Genomic DNA, 16562 nt, shown 5'->3' on the forward strand with positions numbered 1-16562 from the left:
AGAGGGAATATCTTAAGCAGGCTCCATGTTCTGTGACGAGCCTGATGCAGGTCTCAGTCTCATGACCCTGGGATCATGACCTGAGCTGAAATCAAGAGTTGGATGCTCAATTGACTTGGCCACCCAGGCACCCCTCCTTCCATTTTCTTAATTATTAGCACTTGCTCTTTTCTGTAATATTCGTGGAAGGAGTCCAGTCACCTTTCAAAAGTATTTTAGGTGACTTACTGTGCTTTTAAAGTGTCCATTGCTCAGTTATCTTCAGTTCTGTCATTTTCCCCACATCCTTTCTATGTGTACATGGTTGTGAAAAGTGAAAAGACTAGACATTGGATTAGGAGTTTAAATAGTCAATGCGACCCTTGTTTAAAGAGGTCTAATTATATCCAATTTAAAATTATGAATATAACCCTTATGTAATACCATATGACAAAGTATTTTATATTCCCAATAATGAACTTTACAGTATTAAATATGTAAATTATAATTGATCATGTCCATAAATTTTTCTTTTGGAAAACCGCGACTTACACCAAGGTGCTGGTTTGGAGATAGAAGCTCTCAGTTCCTTACAGCCAAGTTTAAAAGAAAATTAAACAAAATCAGAGCTCAGTGTGTTTCCATATTTTCACCATTGTTTGTCCTTACTTCAAAATTGTTGAGCAGCATTTTTAGATTATCTTGAACTCTCCAGTAAAAAATAAATATATTTAAGCTCTCATTGGTTTAAATAAAGTTATTTTACAGATTTATAAAATCACTGATATTTAGCAGAAATGTGTTTTCGGCTGGTTGAAAGAACCATTCAGTTATATGTGTAAAATCTTTATCAGTGTGGAAATAGGTCATCTATAATGGATTCCTCATCATAATGCTTAACTTGCCTTTGTTCTATTTTTCAAGTTTAACATTGCCTGAGACTATTGGGCAGGTTTTCATTGAGAAACTAGCTGACTATATTCTGGTGAAAACCTCCTTTGGTTTTTCATTGGCTTGGGACGGAATATCTGGAATTTACCTCAAACTGTCTCAGGAGCATAAAGGGAAATCATGTGGCTTATGTGGAAACTACAATGACATTCAATCTGATGATTTCATCATTCAGCAAGGTAAGTGGAGTGGAAGAAATGTGGGGTTCTTCTGAGGTCTTCTTCCTTCACTGAGCCAGCTATTTGTATACAGAAGGGTGCAACTTGTGCTCGGTTAGGTAAAATTGGTAGCTATCGCTTGTCTGCTCTAGTGATTTTAAGTGAAGCTTGAATAGGAAAATATATATGTGTCATTCTTGAAATCCATAAGGTAGTTTACATTTTTTTCATTTCCTAATAATTTTAAAAAATTTATTTATTTAAATTCAAGTTAGTTAACATACAGTTATGGTTTGCTTCCCTCTGTGTTTTTATCTTATTTTTCCTTCCTATCCCCTGTGTTCATCTGTTGTGTTTCTCAAATTCCGTATACGAGTGAAATCATATGATATTTGTCTTTCTTCTTAATCCATTCATCAGTCAGTGTACATTTGGGTTCTTTCCATAATTAGGCTATTGTTGATAGCTGTGCTATAAACATTGGGGTGAACATGCTCCTTTGAATCAGCATTTTTGTATCCTTTGGATAAATACCTAGTAAGTACAATTGCTGCATTGTAGGGTAGTTCTATTTTTAATTTTTTGAGGAACCTCTATGCTGTTCTCTAGATGGGCCTCACCAGTTGGCATTCCCACCAACAGTGCAGAGGGGTTCCCCTTCCCCCACATCCTCACCAACATCTGTTGTTTACTGTGTTACTAATTTTAGCTATTCTGACTGGTGTGAGGTGGTATCTTATTGTGGTTTTGATTTGTATTTCCCTGATAATGAGTGATATTGAACATCTTTTCATGTGTCCATTAGCCATCTGTATGTCTTTTTTGGGAAAGTGTCTGTTCATGTGTTTTGCCTATTTCTTCACCAGATTATTTGATTTTTGAGTGTTGAGTTTGATAAATTCTTTATAGATTTTGGATACTAACCCTTTATCTGATGTGTCATTCGCAAATATCTTCTCCCAACCCACCAGTTGCCTTTTAGTTTTGTTGATTGTTTCCCTCTCTGTGCAGAAGCTTTTTATCTTGATGAGGTTGCAATAGTTCATTTGCTTTTGTTTCCCTTGCCTCTGGAGACATGTCTAGTAAGAAATTGCTGTGGCTGAGGTCAAACAGGTTGTTGCCTGTTTTCTCCTCTGGGATTTTGATGGTTTCCTGTCTTACATTTAGGTCTTTCATCAATTTTGAGTTGATTTTTGTGTATGGTGTGAGAAAGTGGTCCAATTTCATTCTTCTGCATGTGGCTGTCCAGTTTTCCCAGAACCATTTGCTGAAGAGAATTTTTTCCATTGGCTATTCTTTCCTGCTTTGTTGATGATTAGTTGGCCAGACTTTTATGGGTCCATTTCTGGGTTCTCTATTCTGTTCCATTTATCCATGTGTCTGTTTTTGTGTCAGTATCATACTGTCTTGGTGATTATAGCTTGAAGTCTGGAATTGTAATGCCTCCATAAATTAGTTAATTTGCTAAATTAAGATAGAAGTCTAACTCATGTAACAAATATTAATTGGGTATTTACTTTGTGTCAAGCACTGTTACAGGAGCTTGGGATACATCAGTGAAGAAAACAAAGACTCCTCCCTTCTCTGGGTTTATATTTTAGTAATGCAAACCCATTTGAGACAAACTTACTTACTTTTAGACAAAAGATATTTTGCATCAAGTCTTCATAGAAATTAATTCATTGACTACCAAATAATAATTAAAAAAATAATAATGTGAACAGAGTTTATAAAAGTTGAATAAAAACTCCGAAAAATTTTTTTATCATGTATGATGATGTACATATCTTTATTTATTCTAAGTCAAGAAACTAATTTCAGTGAGCCATTAAAAATGGGGGCTGTTTTGTCAGCAATAACAATAGTATGCCTTGATACTATTTACAATAACAGTTAATAGGAGCATGTAGCTATATTATTTCCAACCCTTACACCATCCTATAAGACTGTTGGTATTTTCTTAACTTTACAATGAGGGCACAAGGTGATGTGCCCAATGTAACACAGCTGGTAAATGATATTGTCAGTGTTGGTTTACAGATCTGACTGGCTTCCAACCCCATGCTTAGATAAATGTTTGAGAAATTGACTTTTAATCTGTAAAAGTGCTATGTATATCATACTTTTTTTGTTTTATAATAAAATTCATAAAGAAGTTTCACCCATATGTTGTGTTTTAAGAGACGGTGAAAGTCCTGCTTAGAGTGTGAGTTCTGGAGTCAGATTGTGGGATTCAAGTTCTGCTTTGTCACATATTAAATCATTTCAGTTTAATGATACAATGATAGCATTAGAGTTACAAGGATTAAATGAGATAATCCATGCAAAATATTTAATGCAGTGGCTGCCACATAGTTAACGCCGAATATATTTTAGCGAATTTACAATCATCTCCAAGTGTTCTCAGTAAGCCTAGAATGGAGCTAATAGGAAAGTGTTTGATTAACATTGCTTTAAGAGGCCCTTGCTAAAATGCAGACATTTTACCCGAGATGGATAATGCATCACTGGGGCTAGTTTACTAATTTACTAGGGTTCCATAGCGTCAGTTTCCTCATGTGTAAAGATAATAATAATGACCCCAAGAACTTCTTAGCCTGTGAGGATCAAATGAGAAAATGTAAGTGAAAGTGTTCGAAAGTCTGCGAGCACCACATACACATGTACAGTGTTGAGATCATCTTGACATGCGATTTTGCATCCCGTTGGATACATAGAATGAGAGGATTCACAGACTTGGCATCTTGAGACTATATTAGGAAGTAGGGTTTTGGACTCAGGCCACACCAGTCGGATGGCCATTGTTGATTTCTTTGTCTTCTGTATCAAAGCTTCATGAAGAAAATAATATTCAATTCAGTTCTCAGTGTTAGAAAAGACAGCTATGGGCAACTTCTCCTGGGACATCTGAGGAACTGGTATAGAAGTGAGGATAGAAAATAGCATCTGCTCTTGCTAGAGGCAGAGAGACTCCAGTTAGGACCTTACTTAAGGGTCAGACAGACTTTGATAACCTGGAACATAAAGTGGTTGCTCTCAGTGAGATACCTGGGGCAGCCTGAACAAAAGTGTTCACAGATTATAGCGGGGAGAAGACTGAAAGAAGGCAATTGAACTGAATTATGGCTGAATTGACAGAAGGCAAGAAGGACCCTGGAAAGTATGTAGGAAGAGCCTAAAGAGAGATTTCAGCTTTTTTGTACAAAGTTCTATTTGGTGCCCAGTGTAAAATGGAATATTAAAAAAACTAACACCAGTAATTGATAAGGATGTGACTAGCACCTGCCCTCTGATTTTCTCCCATTCTGTAATAATGCAAGAAAATGTCTACAGATAAGCTGTATTACGTTTAGCTTTAACATGCCTAGTATTTTTTTTTTTTTGAAACTCAGCCTGTCCTTTGCTGATTAGATAAATCTTTAGAGTCACTGTGGTGGTTTGATTGAATGCCATCAAATGCATAGTTTCTTAACAGTGATTAAAATTGTATTTCTCCCTGCAGTCCTACTCATTCTTCAAGGATGACTTCACAAAGAAATGAGGCTTTTCAGAATTTCTGTGGATATAGAAATATTTTAATTGATTGTCTAGTTGAGATTCTGTTTCCATAATTCATGTTTATAGGCAGCTACACATCAAAATAGAAGCCTTGGTTTACTCTTGTTTTTCCCAAGATAGTAATTAATAATCCTCATTTTCTCTCTTAGAAAGTGTTCCAATACAGACAAGAGATTATTTGTAGCATATTTTGCATGAAACATTTCAAATTTAGTTTTGCAGGCCTCCAGCAAACCAATTGATATGGATTTAACGTCTCATAATAACCAACTTTCGTGACTCTTCTATTAATGTAATGTCATAAAAATAGCTAAATATGTGGTTATAAGCTGTATTAAAGTGAACTCTAAGGGACTGTCCAGGTTATCTAGTTATATTAAAATTTGTGCATAGATATTAAAATCAGTGGGCCTTTAGCTAGTATTTTTGGCCCTGCAGATTTTTCAAAAATGATGATGCTTTGAAATGAAATGTGACTATAAAGTCACTTAAAAGTAACATCAGTTTTTCCTGCTTGAAAAACAAAAAGTATATTAGATCAGGCCCAGGCTTGGTTCAGTGTGTAACATTTTCAACAGTATCAGAGATAATGAGGTAGGCCAGACAAACTTGAAATAATAATCTAATAATGTATTTAAATTTTGCAACCCCCCTTTTATTTATTCATTCACTTATTTGGCAAATGTATTTAGAGCACCTACTACACGCCAGATGCTAAACAAAGGGAAAGCTTTGACACACGGTTGCCCTCCATGTAGAAGAAGACAAAATAAATAGAGACAAGTTAAAGTATAAATTTTTGGGAGCAATAGCAGCTATGAAAACAAGAAGTTGTAAATGGAGATTAAGAGCAATAGAACAGTGTGAGTTCAGTGGTAATCTAGATCATGTGACAGAGAAGGCGTCTCTGAGGAGGTCGTATTAAACAGACACCTAAATAAAGTAAGGGAGCGAGCAGAGGGAAGATTGGAGAGAATTTTGAAGAATGGGGAGCAAAAGCAAGAGCAAAGTGGGAACGAGCTTGAAAGGAGAACAGTGTGAGGTCAGTGTGACTGGGGTAGATTGAGCAGGAATAAGACAGAAGGGGACAAGAGGAGTGTGTGGGGGGTGGGGTTGGTGTAGGAGGAGGGGAATCAGGGGAGCGCGGGGGCCAGATCATAAAAGTCTTCCAGGACACAGCAAAGTTTAGGATTTTATTCTGAGAGAATGAAGCATTCTTGTAGATAAACTCCCACAATAACCCGAACCCTTTGTGGTAGCAAGCAGACATGTTCCTCTCTTGAAGATGCTGAGAGAGAGAGAGAGAGAGAGAGAGCGGTCAAATATGTGGCTTGAGATTTCTTACTCTAGTGGTGCAGAAGCTCGTCATCAGTGGTAGACACTGTAAGTCTAAGTGGTGAGGAACCTAAAGTTCCCATCCGACAGCTGTCTTAGAGCTTCGAGATGTTACCGTGTTTGGTTCTGCTAAGCCTTTGAGATTTTAGTTTCATTCTTTGTCTGAACGTGGAGCAGGATTAAGATGAACACTTTCAGTCCCTCTTGTTGCTCAAATGATGTTTGCTTTTGCTCTTCAATGTTATTCACTTTTATTTGGTACTTACGCTTTGTTCAATGTATTGTTATTACGCTAAAGTGATACTACCCCAGCATTACGCAGAGGCAAGATTCAGGAGCTTAAAGTAATGTTATCGTCTAATATCATTGGCAATCATTGGTAATGATAAAGTGGCTGAGTTTAACTTTCTGACCAGGAAGTTTATGTTGATGAACTGTGTTTGTGTAAAGTGATGCTATCACACATATTTTTGTGTGTCTGTGTTTGTGTGAAATAGAGGACTATACGGAAGACATTGCTATGTTTGCAAATAGTTGGTCGGTGCAAATTCCAGATGACACGAAATGTGTACCCACACCCTCAGATTTTCCAAATCCATGCTCCAGTGGAATGCCAGCATTTGAGGTAAATGTGATGTGAAGAGCTTGGGCACGTTGGATATAATTCACACATATTGTATTTGTATATTGAATATTAAGCATTTTTTGGTACAGATGCTACATACTTAAACACGGTTAAATTGAGGGAATGTAAGTGCAACAGGAACAACTTGAAGACATTTCAGAAAGAGTAATGTAACGAGTTTCATGGGAGCAGTACTCATGGTGCAAATATGTAGTTAGAAAAATGTTGGTTAAAACTTATGAGCGTAAATTGCCTTCTGTTTCCTGGTAATAACAGAGACACCTGCAAGTAGATCAGTAGAAAAAACGTGAGTGCCCACGTATCCTTAAACATGTGCTGACGACTGCCATCTTTTTCTGCACAGGCAATCTTCTTCAAGTGTCAAATATTGTTGCAGTTTCCTTTCTTGAGCTGCCATGAATATATTGATCCATATTTGTATATTGCCAGCTGTGTTAATGATCTTTGCAAGTAAGTGAAATAATTAGTATTTGTAATTAAAATTTCTTTATCCAGAAAGAAAAGCAAAAACCACTTCTGTAACTTAGACGTCTCAGCAGTTCACAAAACATCATGGAAATGTAAAACATAAACTGGCCTAACATCTATTAAAAGCTTGCTGGATAATACATGCAATCTAAATGGTTTATATAAGCAGCATAAAAAGAAGCATTTCTTAAAGTTTGCTTGTTCCACTGATCGCTTTTGGAGTTTAGAGATTCCAACAGAGTCTTTCAAAATAATGTTTTGAAATGCACAAAATCAAACACACAAAATTACAAAGGAAACTGTATTGAAATGGAGTTATCAAAATAGTAAAAGAAATGAATTTATGATATATGTTTTTACATGCATTTCAAGTCTAACTATAACTACCATTTACGTGATCTCAGTAAATATTTTGAGATATCTGCAACAATTATAATTAGAAATGAAAACATTAAAAAGTGAAGTATGAGATATATTGTTGACAAAGTCACAGATATTGCTATGGACATTGTGATGTATTGTCTATATGAGTAATTGATGCCAAATTTCAGTTAGAGGTTAGTGACAGTACACATGTAATCTTGACCCCATCCAAGGTCACCCGACTCTTACATTTTCTCCCAGGTTAAGAATACCTAGACTAGATGGTTGTCTAGGGAACAAATTTGGTGAGACCCATCATAATATGTTCCTGAATGTAGAACCCACTCTAAATTATCTATTGTAGTCTTTTCTTTCTTTTTCTTTTTTTTCAACGTTTATTTATTTTTGGGACAGAGAGAGACAGAGCATGAACGGGGGAGGGGCAGAGAGAGAGGGAGACACAGAATCGGAAACAGGCTCCAGGCTCTGAGCCATCAGTCCAGAGCCCGACGCAGGGCTCGAACTCACGGATGGCGAGATCGTGACCTGGCTGAAGTCGGACGCTTAACCGACTGCGCCACCCAGGCGCCCCTGTAGTCTTTTCTACTATTGTTTTTCAAAAATTTACCAAGAGTATTTGATTTTGAATGTTCATCTTGAATGTTGAAGAATATCTCAAGATATTTTAATAAGTTTGTATTTTTTGAAGAATCTCAAGATGTGTAAATGATACACGGGAACTTGTTGTAAAAGACTAGACTAATTTTTGATTGAGTAAAACCACTTACACCTCATCTCGTAGCCTGTAGCTTGTTGAGGCTTAAGTTTAGCAAAGGTGAGAACAAAGAGGGAAAGTTGAAGTAGTATGAAATTGTCTTATTTACAACTACTCTACTTTAATTAAATGGAGATTACTATAAAATAATGAATATAATGATATTTTTCAGATGTGAAACTTATTTGGGATGCCTGTTAATTTTGAGTGGAATACAGTTTTATCTTTATTTATATGTACAGTCTCTAAATTTTAGGGATTTATGAACTACTGCAGGAGTTTTGAAAGAGTTCCCTCTCTGCCTAAATATTGGGGACTGACCTAACTTAATATTTGACCACATTCAGTTCCCTATTTGGTTTTATTTTTTATTTAAGTGCTATGTTGTTACATCTCTATTCTTTTTCTCAGTCTCTTTTTTGTGGATCTTATCGGTGGTCCATGGTTTTAACCTCGCTGTGTATATGGAATTAAAAATTGTGTTTATTCCACCATGATTCATTCTTTGGCTATTCTCCAGTAGTCTTTTCACTTGCCATTGGCATTATCATCTTTAGCATCCACTTCTCAGGTCGACTGAGATGAAATATTTTGGCAGATCTAGGAAAGTCATTTTCCCTTTACTAGGTAGGATATTGTTTGGTTGCTTCAGTTGCCAAAGTATCAGTGGCATAAATTAAATTGAAACATATTTTTCCCATATAAAGGTCCAAGTTGGTAAGCGATTCTGGGGTCATACCATGTGCCCACACCATGAATTTTCCAGTGACACAGCGATGCTATTGTTATGTCATCCCACAAGGCCTAGGGTGTTGTCCTCAATTTCACTGCCAGAACTGGCTTACCACTCCCACGTCTATAGGTTAGCACTTAGGAAGGGAGAAAATGAAGTAGAGGGCTGTTGGCAGCTTTTTAAAGAAAGAGTTCTGGAAGTTTCATGTATACTTTTAACCCTTTGGTCAGAACTTAGAAACATAGCCATGTACAGATGGCCATGTACATAGCCATGTACAGATGCAAAGACAGATGGGAAATATTGTCCTTGGCTGGGCAGCCATATGCTTCGCAAAAACTGGAGGGTTCTGATAATGAAGAGAAGCAGGCTCTGGAGACCAAAAAAAAAAAAAAAAAAAAAAAAAACAACAAAAAAACCCAAAAGTTCAATCTCTGTTATACTCACTTCATCTGAAATTTCATCATTGAGGATTTAACATTTTTGTCTTTTGAAATTTTGATATCTGTAGGCTTTAAGTTTTGAAATCCAACTGCTTTCTCCAGGGAAATAAAAATAGCAGGATAGAGAAATGCCTTTTACTGTTGAAATCAACTGATATCACCAGTGATATGTTTGAGGTGAAGAGGCCAAGTTTGGGGACAGAGCAGTCATGTAATACCAAAAGAAGGGCATTATAAATCAAGTAAGTGGGCCTTGATCAAATGGTAGTGAGAAGCTACCAGTTAGCCTTTTACTTGTCTCAATACTTCACTGAGGTCTAGACCTACCTACATCCTTTCTTTCCTGAAGGAGAGTCTCTTCATTTCTTACTGTAGGGGATGGCACCACAAAGATCCTATACAAGAAGAACATTGGGAATCTGCTGAACACAAATTCATTTCCTGCTTGCATTATGATAGTATATTGAATTCAATTCAACAAACTTTGCTTAGCATCAATTCTGAGCTGAGCATTGTGCCACATCTTGGAGAAACAGAAACCATTTAGACATGGACCCTGTCCTAGGAACTCACATTCTAGTGGGGCAGAAACAGGCCTCCAGCAATGACACATGCTCTAAATGTGAAGGGCAGTATATGTGGAGAGGTTTGTTGAGTTTATCAGGGAGTGCCTTCCACAGTTCCACAAAGGAGATGCCATCTGAACTTACGCCCTCCTCTTTCTGCTTTTTAGAATGCTAAACCTAGAAGCAAGGGAATGCTTTTAACTTTGTCGTGCCAAAGTCAATTGATTTGAAAACAATTATTATGTAATGCTCATTTTCCTTATTAAAGTTAACATCCAAAATGGAGCAAATAAGCTCATTTCCCCCTCAGCACACTGGAATAATTTCTTTCTTGCCCAATTGTGAATTTTCGTGTGATGCCACATATAATGGGCATGGCATGGATCCTAGAGTTAACACAGGTACTTAATAAATGGTAGCTATTTTAATAATAGTTGTGTTGGATTGGGAAACCAATATTCAGTTACTTTCTTAATTTTCAAAGCATCTATTAATTGTAGGAAACAATGCACATATTTTAATGTAAATCAGAAACTTATTATCTTTACAGGAATTCAACAATTTTAGCTTACCCTGTTTTTCAGAGAATTTTCTTGTTTGGCAGTTTAGAATATTTTCTGAGCTTTTGAAGTTTATATGCTCAGTCTCCTTTTCCTTCTAAAGCTCAATTAATTGGACTAGATAAGCTGCATGACTCCAATTACAGTAGCACAGGATAAGTGCAATTTGAGACAGGTGGCTTCTACAATAGAGATACTGAAAATGCTAAGGTTCACAAAATACAACATTCTTAAGGTCATTATCTTGTAAAATGTGTAACTATTTAATCTTAAGCTTGACTTGGATTGAAAAACAAGTCCACTTGTTTATTATAAACCTTGCTTATTTTATAGGTGCTGGGTTAATCTGTTTGGGGAATTGGCAGACTTCTGATATTTGTCTGGGGAGCTTCCAGGGTTATTATAAGAAAACAGTGAGAGATTATTTACTCTTGGCAATATTATAAAAGTAACTAGCCTTAGTAATTCAAACTTGAAAGAATTGAAAATCTTTTATATCTTAAGTTAAGTGCTATTTATTCAATCTTTCAAAAGTGCTGCAGTTTTATTAGTATTGGTTTTATTGCAGCATGTGGACTATGAAGAGCATGGTATCTTAGAAATAATTTGCATGTTTGATGCTTTTGTTGTGATAGAATTTTATCTATGGTAATGGGATTTATGGGTGTAAATTTATAAATTTATGTTTATTAATAAATATTTAATATTTATTTCCCAAAAGGGCTGGGATGTTTTGTGTGGGAGCAAAGCAATACATACAAAAAGATTCTAGGCAGAATGTCATAATTAAAATAGAAAATTTGGGGGGCACCTGGGTGGCTCATTCGGTTAAGCGTCCAACTTCGGTTCAGGTCATGATGTTGTGGTTTGTGGGTTCAAGCCTCGCAATAGGCTCTGTGCTGACAGTTCAGGGCCTGGAGCCTGCTTTGGATTCTGTGTCTCTCTCTTTGCCTCTCCCCTGCTCACACTGTCTCTGTCTCTGTCTTTCTCTCAAAAATAAATAAAAACATAAAAAAATTGTTTTAATAGAAATTTTTTCCAGTACAGGTACTCTTTTGAACCAAAAGCAAAGTGGCCAAATTATTGAAATAGTTTGATGAAGACAATTTACTCAGGCCCTGTGAGCTGTGATCTCATGCTTATATGTTTTCTGCCCAATCGTACATGATATGTGCATGCTGACATCAGTTCATACTAGAATATTCACCACGCATGCAACATTTCTAGAGATCGGGAGCTCAAAGGTGTGGTTTTTGCCAATATTTCCTGTGTGACTGTGGATGGCTCTGTCTTTTCATTTTCCAGAACTGATGATGATGAAACCTATTGTCGTGCAGCCACCGAGTACGCGAGAGCCTGTTCCCACGCTGGCTACCCGATTCAAGACTGGAGAGATGACTTTCCAGCATGTAGTATGTTTTCTTATTTTCTAAACCCTGTGTATTTGTGTTAATTTCCAGTTTATCCTAGTACTCAAAACTGCCCCTAGGACTCAAAACTACTGATTTACAAGGATTTGTCATTGACCCAATAACAGTGGTAAACTTGCATACTTTTCCAGACACTATTTTTTTTTGAAAGAGAGGTGAGTAAATTTGACTTATAGCTCCCCTGTTTGCCCATTTTAGCTGATAAATGTGATGACAGTTTCGTCCATCGGGATTGTATCAGTTGTTGCCCACCAACCTGCACATTTGAGAAACAGTGTCTTGGGAGCAATCTCCATTGTCTTGATGGATGTTACTGCGCAGATGGTAAGCACTTCATGAGAGAAATGGTGTCTGTACTCATGGAAACTAGTATCCAGTGATTGAAGAATCATATCATAATGTCCTCTCTCAGGACATAGGGCTGTTGCAATTTTCTACCCTGGTAGGATTTGATCCTTGAAGTGATTAGGAAGAATGGCAGCTTTTCTACTATGTAAATTTCCCAGGAAATTTGGAATCTGGAGTCCTGAAGTTAACCATGGCAAATCTTTTGTTCTCTTGGATATTTAAGGATATTTAATACTGTGCATATTTTCATGTTTTGAAGGTGAAAGCAAGTTAAAAAAAGCCTTCATATGTTGGCAGTATAGGATTTTAGTCTTGACGTAGTTTTAATATGTGAAATTAGAAGTAACATAGCAAGCGATACAGATGAGATTTAAAATTAGGAATGAGGAAGGGAAGGAAAAATAAGATAAAAACAGAGAGTGAGGCAAACCCTAAGAGACTGTTAAAAAACAGAAAAAAACTGAGGGTTGCTGGAGGGGTGTTTGTTGGTTGTATGGGCTAAATGGGTGATGAGCATTAAGGAGGGCGCTCATTGGGATGAACACTGGGTGTTATATGCAAATGATGAGTCACTAAATTCTACTCCTGAAACCATTATTACACTATATGTTAACTAAGTTGGATTTAAATTTTAAAAAATTTTAAAAATTAAAATACAGAAAATAAGCAAATTTGGAATGACTGCTATACTGATAGGTCTTTACAAAGAACACTGAGGATTTACTCAAACCCCTTCATTTTTACAGATTAAAAAAAATAGAATCCCAGAAATGTTAAGTGTTTTTCCTCACCTGATATGAGTGAGGACTACTTGGAATCAGATTTGTTAACCTCAGTCTGTTGGTCTGTCAGTGCTATTCAAAGTAGAATCTTTACATCAGTGCCAGGCCTGAACCATTTGTTACCAGTCAATGATGCAATAAGGAATTTGAACCAGAATAAAAATCCATGTGCCAAAATATAAGTCAATGCTTCCTTATCTAGGAATTCTTACTCCAAAAAAAGGTCAGCTGAATGAAACACGTGCTTGGTAACACGGTTGATTTACGTTACGGCTCAACAAGCTTTACTGAGAGAGGTAGCAAATGCTGTTCCAATTCACTGGCCCTTTGAGTAGCACTACCTTGATATTTATTACCTGTGTGACAATAGTGTAAATCTCTCACTTTGAGATGAACAGAAATTAAACCAAGAATATATGTTCTCTCTCTCCTTCTCTCTCTTCTTCCCTCAAAAGCAAGGAAATACTGTCTAGTTGCTTTTATTCAGTGTAGTGAAACTTGAGTTTTTGATGGCAAGTCATGAGATAAGAAAATTTAAAATTACTGAAATGGATCCCTATTTTAAATTAAATTTAATTTAATTTATTTCTGAAATAGACCCTTATAAGGTAGCTACTGATTGAGATAGAACCAGGTTGTCAGTAACCTCTTTAAAAGTAAAAAGAATTATATTTTCAGCACCTAGTGTGAGCGGGTGTTCGATAAAAGTTGGTTGAGTTATTATAGTCAAACAACACATTCTTTGTTATTTCTTTTGAGAATTTGATACATATTTTTCTTAAATAGGCCTCATAATGGAAAATGGGACTTGCATCTCCTTGGAAAATTGCCCGTGTAGTTTTCATGGATTAGCTTACTCAGTTGGTTCAAAAATTGAACAGGAATGTACTGAATGGTATGTTATTAATATACAGCCAATTATTTCTGGGTACCTGATTAGTTGACAACTTCACCATGACATATGTCTAAAGGAATGTACTTATTACTTATTTTCTTCCAAAAATTCCAAGACACAGTTTGCATCTTATTTAAAGGCTGGATGGGAGTAGGGCAGGGGGCTATACATAGTTTCATATTTTAATTATGAAAGCAAGTTCAGAAAAAAAAAGCTAGAAAAATATAGAAAATTTATAATTTCTTTTATGATGTAATTCTCACTTCCCTTGATAATTCCATAAAATCATAAACCTATGTAATGAGTCTGTTGGATTTTCTTGTTATTTGTAACCAGTAATCTGCATATATTTTTACCATTAGAACATAATGGTAATCCTGGCCTTCTCTACTGAGTACTTTAAAAAGTGACTCTCCAGATTGCCAATACATGGCCATCATTAGAGACATTTAGAATTTCTTATTACATTAGCAACTAAAACTATTTTAGGTAAGCATTAAGTCCCTCCAGGGAAGTCTTATAAAGAACAGGTGTAAATGTCAGCAGGCCCTTGTCTCTTTGCTGTCAGTGTGATATAACTGGCATGCAGGTAGATAAGCAACCACATTCTTAAATAATGATTTAAGCTCCTCCCCTTTAGAGACTCTGCTTCTATCCTTCTATCCTCCTTCCATCCTAAAAGTCTTTTTGATGGCAGAAGGCAGAATTTACTTACATAAGAGGACATCTTTTCTCTCTCTTTAATGTCTGATGATCCTTAAAAGAAACTTTCTTGTTTTGCAGTAGATGAAATAACTTTATTAACTCTTTATGTATATTTCCCTCCTAATATAGGTAAATACTGTTTTGTGTGTGACTTTTTTTTTTATTTAGTTTAAGCAATGAGAGAAGGACATAAAACAAAATCTCTCTGTTTGCATAGTACTTTCGTTCCTGGCTATTCTGTATTCCCTTTGTGTCATCTTTAGTGATTTTTAAGTATGACACACAACAAATAATAATTTAGGTGCTGCCCAGCCCAAGTTTATCAGTTAATTGAAATTTTGCAGATATATTTTTCAAGTCAGATTATTCTGAACCTATAAACATGGTATGTATTGGTACATTAATCAATACATTGATGCAAACATTAATACAGTTTCTCTATACCAGTAGATTAATATTTTTATAATTTCATTTAGTGTGTGTGTTGGTGGAATTTGGAACTGCACTGAGCATGACTGTCCAGGTAATCTTTCAAAATGTTTTTAAAGAAAATGTCTCAATTTTCTTTGAATTGAAGAGGAAGATGGCAATGATGTTTATGAGTTCATCTCATATATAACAAGAGATGTAATGATCCATAAATTCAGATACTGAGAGGATAAATGGAAAATTGAACAAAGGATAGCTTTGACCAGGTGACTGGTCAAAACTTATTGAGGTAGTATAAATATTACAAAACCTAAAAAATACATTGATCTATCCTTTAATAAATTTTGAATTAAATTTAATAACATAATCTAGTAAGTTTGTCAGACGAGTACATTTTAAACACTTTATTCTTTTTGATGAATGATTATTTACCCTAGTCAACTTCCTGCTTTTAAAAACTAAACATAATTTCTTTCTCTGCCTTCTCCTTCTTCTCTGTCTCCTTCTCCTTTTTGTTTTGTATTGTTTTTTTTTTAATTTTTATTTTTTATTTTGATAGTACAATGCTCCGTTGTGGGTGATTCTCATTTTACAACGTTTGATGGTCGACATTATTCTTTTATTGGAATGTGCCAGTACATCCTTGTGAAAGGAACTGGAAAAGATAAATTCACAATTACTTTACAGAAAGCTCACTGTGAACAGGTAGGAACATGTCAAAATGGCCAGAAGAATTTTTTTGTTTTTGTTTTATTTTGTTTTGTTTTGTTTTGTTGTTGTTGTTTTTTCACTCAAGCTCCATTCTAGGTCAAGAGTGGTAATATGTAATATGGTAATAGTGGTAATATGAATGGTAATGTGAATTTTCTGCAAAAATCATTGTTAAGATGCTTCACCATTCTTCCTATGACAAAGAAAAAATGTTGCTAACTAATCTATGTTATACTGTTGCTTATATGGCACATCCTGATTTCAGATATTAAATATGAAAACAGATATGTTTTAGATTAAATACTAAGTACCTAATTGTATTTTCTTTCTTAAAAAATGGAATTTATATATATACTTTTTTGAACATTTCATGCATAACTGCACAATGGACCTAAGTTTTTGGTTACTTCGGAAACCACTATTTTAAGGAGATGATTTTTGACAGGACTGAGTCAGCTTCATGTTTTCTAAATAGATTTGATGAATTTCTTAGCATACTGGAATATTTACTTTAGATCTTTTCTTCAAATAAATACATCAGTTATTTGTTTTTTGTTTTTTTTTTAATTTTTTTTAACGTTTATTTATTTTTGGGACAGAGAGAGACAGAGCATGAATGGGGGAGGGGCAGAGAGAGAGGGAGACACAGAATTGGAAACAGGCTCCAGGCTCTGAGCCATCAGCCCAGAGCCTGACGCGGGGCTCGAACTCACGGACCGCGAGATCG

The 16562-nt window shown here is 35.7% G+C and overlaps 1 protein-coding gene across 1 annotated transcript in view; it reads left to right on the top strand.

Annotated features, from left to right (window-relative positions):
- The window catches only part of OTOGL (otogelin like), a 140583-nt gene that overhangs the window by 18120 nt on the left and 105901 nt on the right, over positions 1 to 16562 (top strand). Inside the window, 8 exon segments of the mRNA XM_047066966.1 lie at positions 904 to 1109; positions 6479 to 6606; positions 6971 to 7077; positions 11841 to 11947; positions 12164 to 12289; positions 13882 to 13990; positions 15172 to 15218; positions 15684 to 15829. Of these exon segments, the coding sequence (XP_046922922.1) occupies positions 904 to 1109; positions 6479 to 6606; positions 6971 to 7077; positions 11841 to 11947; positions 12164 to 12289; positions 13882 to 13990; positions 15172 to 15218; positions 15684 to 15829 (976 nt within the window).

Source organism: Lynx rufus, unplaced genomic scaffold, assembly GCF_022079265.1.
Source record: "Lynx rufus isolate CCGP_SWC_20201006 ecotype Redwood Valley unplaced genomic scaffold, mLynRuf1.p SCAF_7, whole genome shotgun sequence".
Classification (NCBI taxonomy): domain Eukaryota; kingdom Metazoa; phylum Chordata; class Mammalia; order Carnivora; family Felidae; genus Lynx; species Lynx rufus.